Here is a 7,850-nt window from a genome sequence, read left to right as displayed (position 1 = left end):
CCCCGCCGAGCAGGGAGCCCGAGGCGGGACTCGATCCCGGGACTCCAGGATCATGACCCGAGCCGAGGGCAGTCGCTTAACCGACTGAGCCGCCCAGGCGCCCGCCCCTTTTTTCTGTCTTAAATTGTGGCAGACTAGGCATAACATAAAATTCACCATCTTTACCATTTTTAAGGGCCACTTCAGGTACTCCATACATTCACGTGGTTGTGCAGCCATCCCCATACCGCTTCTCGTCTGTACAACTGAAACTTGGTAGCTCTTAAAAAGTAAGGCCCCGTCCTCCCCTCCCACCAGTACCTGCTAAGCACCATTATGCTTTGTCTTTATGATTCTGACAACCTTAAGTAACCTCATGTACAGGAATCATACATCACTTGTTCTTTTGTGTCCGGCTCGTTTCACTAAATGATATCCTCAGTGTTGATCCATGTTGTAGCAGATGGCAGAATCTCCTTCCTTTTTAAGGCTGAATACCAGCCTATTGTGTGTGTGTGTGTGTGTGTGTATTTGTGTACTGCCATCATGATTTCTGACAGGAAATGCACCATCTTTTCCCTCTCCTCCCCTCCACTCAAGGCATCAAAATTGCATGGGAAGTTTTTTCAAACCACAAATGCCAACTGGAAAATTCTAAAATGAACATGTGTGAGGAAGAGTGAGGGCTGGGTACCAAAGCAGAACAACCGTGAGTGGCGTGTTTGAACATATGAATAGGGTGCTTTCCTTCATCAAAATTTTAAAATTTGTCCATGTATTATGTAACATAACACTCAAGTGAATTATACTTAAAACATATAACATCCATTCATCAACTCATCATCTGTATTCTTTTTAGAGATTTTATTTTATTTAAGTAACCTCTACACCCAATGTGGGGCTTGAACCTACAACCCCAAGATTAAGAGTCACACATTCACCAACCGAGCCAGCCAGGTGACCCCCCCATTTGCATTTTTAGATCCACCACTCATTATACTTTCCACATTGATCATGAAGCTCACATGTATTTAAGCACATGGAGCTTCAGTATTTCTTTTGACAACAAATTCTCAATAAAAATCTAAACTGTTGATCTAGTTAGTTTTAGATAGTCATCAAGAGACATCTAGGAAAGCTTCCTAAATGAATGAACACAGGAATGAAAAAAATAAAGGAAATAATGGAGAAATGAAAGAAAACAAAACAATCTTTCCTCCCAAGGCACCAAAGCAGCTGGCTGATCAAGTTCTTAACGGTGTATTGAAGGACTTGTCTTTGAGGCAGAAAACTGAGGCAGTCACCTATAAGACCAAATGTAAAACAAGTAAAAAATAGTTTATGATATTTAAAAGTACACTTAAAGTGGAAGCTCAGAAAAGGAAGGGACCTGTACTTGACGATGAGTCGTAAGAAGTTTCACAGAGGACAACTAAGACTGACAGACTTTATTCACATCACACTCAAAGCTCGAGATGCAGGGAAGCACCAAAGACGTGTGGACACTGGGGATCAGACAGAGGCAACACAGGTCCTCACAGCATGACTAGGCCACATTGGAGTCATGTGGAGTCACATGCCTCACCACACACCAAGGAGGTTATGTGCAGTATGACTCAGACAGCAGCACCGAAGATGGCTGGGGAGGAAGATGCCAGAGGACTGCACTTACAAACACAGGTCAGGGAAAAGACTGCTTCTATAGAATAAAGGAAGAAGAAGAAGAAAAACAACTTTCTATTTCTTTTTTTTTTTTTTAGAGATTTTATTTATTTGAGAGACAGACAGACAATGAGGGGGGGGAAGGGCAGAGGGAGAAGGAGACGCCCCACTGAGCAGGGAGCCCGATGTGGGGCTCAGTCCCAAGACCCTGAGATCATGACGGGAGCTGAAGTCAGATGCTCTACCGACTGAGCCACCTAAGTGCCCCTTCAACCTTCTATTTCTTAACCTAGAAAGCAGATTTTCAACGCACAGGGAAATTGGGGAAAGGAATGATGTTCGGAATCCACATAATGATTTGCATTTTAGAGATATTAAGATGAAAACAAAATAGGAATAAATTGAGAAAACATGAAATATAGAGCTAGAATAGAGTAAGAAAAAGGTGTTTTGGGAGCAGCAGTTCTGGAGAGAAAGGAGTTCAGCCAGCAGGAACCGGCAAGCCCTCTGCAAACTCAGAAGAGTGGTCGGTTATCGAGCCCACTGCATGGCTTACATATAGCAGGAAAGCCACAGGAAAAGGGAAAGGGAAAAGGCAGGCAGGGAGGAAAGAAAAGACTGTATGACAAATAAGAGAATGGAGACGCTAGAATCAGTGTAAGAATCAGGAAAGCAAGACCAACAGAGCTGAAACAAGTATATCAACAGAAAGATAATTTTCATGAAGAACACATCTTTGTTTCCGAATGCAAATGATGTGTGATAAGACTGTAGAGAGACTGGTCATGGGGAAATAGAAGGTAAATAAACTCAGTCTTCTCTATAGAAATGAGGAGAACTAGGGACCACTATGTCCAGGTATTCCAGCCCCTAACAGCTCATCTGGGTTACTGCCTGCAATGTCTCTTGACTGGTACTCACCTGGATGGGTCTCCCGGTGAATCCCTCTCTCCACCAGCCACGGCTCTTCCCCTTTCTCCAATTGGAGGATCACATCTGGTTTGGGAAGCTGATGCCCTGTGCACAGCAAAAGATAAAGAACTGCACAGGGGTTGGGGAACTCTGGGCTGGACACAAAGAGCATCCCAGATTCAGCCCCAACCCCCAAACCATTCTTAGTCCTGGGGGGACTCTGACGAGTAGACAAGGGGAGGCTACAGAGGCAGCAAAATATGCATGTTTTTAAAATTCAACAAATCAAAACAAAAAAATTTTTTTTCCGCAAAAACAGAAGTGAGTACAAAACCCTCTTCTATGCCCCCCAAAAATTAGGTCCCTAACCCTAAGCTCACACTCTGATATATGTGCTTCATTCTCCATACCTTTTGATCAATAAAAAACCAAAATCATCACAGGGGGATATCTCTGAGAACAGAAGTTAGTCTTACCCAAGGAAATCAGGTTCTTATAGTTCTCCAGCATCACATCTTTGTACATGATCTGCTGAGCAGTATCCAGCAGCTTCCACTCCTCCCTGGTGAAGTTCACAAGTATATCCTTGAAGGTCACCAGTGTCTACAACATGGAACAAATCTGTAATAAGCCAGATGTATCTCTCTGCCCTCCCCTTCTTGAGTACTGACAGAAAGAGAGATTAGGCAGACAGCACTGGGGCAGGAAAAGAGGATGGACCAAAATTTATTCCAAAAGTGAGTAGTACTTATTTGGGTTCTGGTCAAGTCCTAAAAGGAATGTCCAAAAAGCAGTTCCATGTTATGCTCTAGGTTTAGAAACTGTCAGAAGAACATTTGTTTGTTTGTTTGTTTTAGGGGGGAGGGGCAGGGGGAGAGAGAAAAGGAGAGAATCCTTAAGAAGACTCCCCACTGAGTGCAGAGCCCAACAAGAGGCTCGATCCCAGGATCCTGAGATCACGACCTGAGCCGAAACCAAGAGTCAGACACCCAAGTGACTGAGCCACCCAGGGGCCCCAAAAGAACTTTTATTTAAATCAAGTTTGTTATGAACAGCTATAGCAAGGAGTATCAGACACCAAAGTTAATCTACACTTATATTCTGTGAAATAAAGAACCTAATTCAAGGCAGAAAAAAACAGTCCTCAGTCCAAGTACAACTTAATGCTTAAGAGACTAACGTCAGGGCGCCTGGGTTGTCTCAGTAGATTAAGCGTCCAACTCTTGGTTTTGGCTCAGGTCATGATCTCAGGGTCATGAGATCGAGCCCCGTGCCGGGCTCCACACTCAGCGGGACGTCTGTTTCTCTCCTTTTCCCTCTCCCTCTGTCCTCCGCCCACTCGCACACACACTCTCTAAAATAAATAAATCTTTAAAAAAAAGAGAGACCAACCTCACCATGTTTTCTGATCTAAAATAATTATCCAAGACATTTTTGCTGAACATTGAATAGCATTTTTTAAAAATGGAGATTATATTTTAATAGTAACAAAGTAATTTGACAAACAATAGATACAGAAGCAAGGCCTTCTTCATTAGCTACATCAAAAAGAAATGCTGATTACACAAAGAAACACTTACTTGAATGAGGATTTTTCTTCAAAGACCATGAAGGTCAGACAAGGGAATAATGGTTTTTTCAATACTGAAAAAAAGAACTGTCAAGCCATTTCTTTTTTTTTTTTTTAAGATTTTTTTATTTATTTATTTGAGAGAGAGAATGAGATAGAGAGAGAGAGCATGAGAGGGGGAAGGGTCAGAGGGAGAAGCAGACTCCCCGCTGAGCAGGGATCCTGATGTGGGACTCGATCCCAGGACTCCAGGATCATGACCTGAGCCGAAGGCAGTCGCCTAACCAACTGAGCCACCCAGGCGCCCATGTCAAGCCATTTCTATATCCAGTGAAAACATATTTCAGGAATGATGCAAAATATACTCTAAAATGAAGTAAAAGAATTTGTTACCAGCAAACCTACTCTAAAAGACATATTAAAAGTAGTTATTCAAACAAAAGGGAAACGTTACCAAAGAGAAACTTTAAATCTCAAGAATGAAGGATGAGCAACAAAAACAGTAAATATCTGGGTAAATATAATAGACTAGTTTTCTTAAGTCCTTCAAAATATGTAGCACAGCTGAGAGCAAAAACCACAACACTTTCTGGTGGGATTTTCAATATACCAGAGGTAATACATACAGGATGCTCCAGGGGAAGCTGGACCCACACGGGAACCAGTCTCCCACCCTGGATGCTCCCAGAGGTTCCACCCTCCTCCAAGCTCCTCATGCCTGGGTGGCAGCTACCCCTAAGTAAGTACATAACTTGTGCCTGAGCTCCCCATGGAGGCATCACGTAGCCAGCTCCACATCTAGGACAACCAGGAACCAGAGAGACCCTCAAGGCACAACATTCCCAGTTCCCACCTAATTTTTTAGGGAGGAAGTGTGCTGTGGACTTCATTCCCTAGTGTGGATCAAAGCATTTTATCGGAGTGCTTAATATTACCCCACTTGACTCCTGCCCACATCACTGGTAAACGTGCATTTCTTTTATATAAAAGGTATATGAATAGTGTATAACATATGAATAAAACTACATCTACAAATAAAGCAAACAAAAGAGTGCTCGTCTCCCAGAGGAGAGTGTCCAAGATATAATTTCTGAAGTTCCTAGGCAAAGGAACTCCAGAACTTAAGCTAAAAGGGATTCTCAGTTGGAAAACAAAGAAGGCAGCCCAACTTACATGGGACCTGGCAGTTAGTGACTTGGCTTCCATGCCCTCCTTGTTTTTGATGATGCTTTTTTGAGTAATGGAGATCCTGAGAAGATGAAGCTGGAGAAAAGAAAGAAACATGAAGAAAGTCTGCTGTGACAGGGAGGCTTCATAAATCATCAACCTAGACTCCCTCACACCCAGCTGGGTATAATACAAACACCCACCACACAAAGAAGAACATCAGAGATAGTCCAAAAATATATCTACAATGTCTGAAATTCCCAGGAGTATGAAGAACTATGTAAACTGCCATTTTCTCCTTAGTCTCTGGGGTTCCATGCAAAATTTCATTTTTAATTTAATGGTTTGGCTGCTACAAATCCTCTTTTTTGAGAAAAACAAACCAAGACGCAAAACCTGCCTTGATCTAACACCCTTACTTTACAGATAAGGAAAAAGTGTTTTCTCCAGCTGATCAGAGAAGGGAAGTCAGAGATTAGAAGCACAAGAAACATGTGATGTGCCGTTACTGGCCTGCAGGTGGATGGTGTCACATGGCAAGGAATGGGGGCAGTCTCTGGGAGCTAAGAGCAACACCCAGCTGACAGCCAGTCCTATCATAGTCCCACAGCCACAAGTAACTGAATTCTGCCAACAATCAGAGCCTCCAAATGAGAACCCAGGCCAGCTAACACCTTGAAAGCAGCTGTTGGATATCTGAGCAGAAAACCCAGCCAGAGAGGGTCAGACTTCCACCTACAGAACTGTGAGCCAGTAAGTGGGTGCTTTTGAAGCTACTAAGTTTGTGATAGTTTGTTAACAGCAATAGGGAACCAATACATGATCAATTATCTGTTAAAGATACTTAAATAATGAAGAAAAATATCATATATTTACCTACGTAGTTACCATTGCCACTGCTTTTCATCCTTTCCTGTAGATCCAGATTTCCACTTGGTTTCATTTCCTTTCTCCCTGAAGGCCATCGCTTAACATTTCCTGCAATGTGGGTCTGCTGGTAATGAATTCTTTCAGCTTTTTAAGTCTGACAATGTCTTCATTTTGCCTTTTTTTTTCTAAACGGCTTTACTAAGATATAATTCACATACCATACAATTCATCCACTCAAAGTATACAATCCAATGGTTTTGGCAAATTACATTATGAGTCTTTAAAATTGTAGTAAAAAAATTAACAAAATTTGCTATCTTAATTATTGTTACGTGTACAATTCAGTGGCATTAATTACATTCACAATATTGTACAACCATCACTAATAATTCCAAAACTTTCTCATCACCCCAACGGAAACTCTAAAACATTAACCAAACTCCCTATTCCTGCATCCCCTCAGACTCCAATAACCTCTAATCTCCTTTGTCTCTCTGAATTTGCCAATTCTAGAAAATTCATATAAATGGAATCATACAATATTTGTCCTTTTGTGTCTAGCTTACGTGACTCCACATCATGTCTTCAAGGTTCATCCATGCTGTAGCATGAATCAGAACTTCATTCCTTCTAACGGCCAAGTAATATTCCATTGTAGGGAGAGACCACATTCTGTTTGTCCCTTCATCTGCTCATGGACCCCTGGGTTGTTTCCATCTATTGGCTCTTGTGCACAGTGCTGCTGTGAACACTGTCATACAAGTATGTGCTCGTGTCCCTGCTTTCAATTCCTTCCGGTCTATCCCTAGAAGTGGAAGTGCTGGGTCATATGGTAATTGCATGTTTAGCTTTTTGAGGACCCACAAAACTGTTTTCCACAGTGGCAGCATCACTGTGAGTTGTGATGCTGAGTTCCAATTTCCCCACATGCTTGCCAAAACTTGTTATTCCATTTTTTAAATTATTATAGCCGTCCTAGTTGGTGTGAAGTGGTATTTCATTGTATTTTGATTTGTATTATTTTCATGTATTTAGTATTTGCATATCCTCCTTGGAGAAATGTCTGTTCAAGTCCTTTGCCCATTTTTAAATTGGATAGTTTGTGTTTCTGTCATTGAGCTGTAGTTCTTTACATATTCTACATATAAGCACATATATATTTATATATCCTATATATATTAAATCCTTATCAGATATATAATTTCCAAATATTTTCTCCCATTCTGTTGATTGTCTTGTCTTTGTTGTTGAAAAATATTTTTGCTGAATTTAGAATTCTAAGTAGAGTTAATTTTCCTTTCAGTGCTTTACATAAATAGTTCCACTCCCAATGTTCCAGGAATTACGAGAGTTTTCCAGTCTGGCTAGTGGTAACAGGCAGTATTCCCCATGCAAATATCAGAACTATTCCCTCCAACCCTTTAGAGGATTCTTTCCCTGGCCTTGTGGAGTTTCCTCACACACACGTGCTGCTCTGTGCTCTTGAGTACTCGTGGGAGACCCTCTGCAGACCTGTCCTCTCTGGTGATCTGTCCTATGAACTCCAGCTGCTTTGCTCTCCCCAGATTCTCAGCTCCATCCTTGACTCAGGAAGTCTGCTGGGCTCCACCTCAGGTTCTCCTTCCTCTGCTGTAAACTGGAAACCCTCTCAAGGCAATAAACTGGGACAATCAGAAGGCTTACCTCGTTG

The 7,850-nt window shown here is 41.9% G+C and overlaps 1 protein-coding gene across 1 annotated transcript in view; it reads right to left on the bottom strand.

Annotated features, from left to right (window-relative positions):
- Positions 1–6,660, bottom strand: part of ZNF10 (zinc finger protein 10) — a 12,737-nt gene extending 6,077 nt beyond the window's left edge. Inside the window, exons 1-4 of the mRNA XM_044921000.1 lie at positions 6,167–6,660; positions 5,297–5,386; positions 3,030–3,156; positions 2,563–2,658 (exon numbers count right to left, since the gene is read on the bottom strand). Of these exons, the coding sequence (XP_044776935.1) occupies positions 2,563–2,658; positions 3,030–3,156; positions 5,297–5,329 (256 nt within the window). The 5' untranslated portion in view covers positions 5,330–5,386; positions 6,167–6,660. The remainder of the gene's footprint in view (positions 1–2,562; positions 2,659–3,029; positions 3,157–5,296; positions 5,387–6,166) is intronic.
- Positions 6,661–7,850: the final 1,190 nt, after the last annotated feature.

This window comes from Neomonachus schauinslandi, chromosome 14 (assembly GCF_002201575.2).
Source record: "Neomonachus schauinslandi chromosome 14, ASM220157v2, whole genome shotgun sequence".
Classification (NCBI taxonomy): Eukaryota; Metazoa; Chordata; class Mammalia; order Carnivora; family Phocidae; genus Neomonachus; species Neomonachus schauinslandi.
Note: the sequence above shows the minus strand (reverse complement) of the source record. Positions and strands in the feature narration are given on the sequence as shown.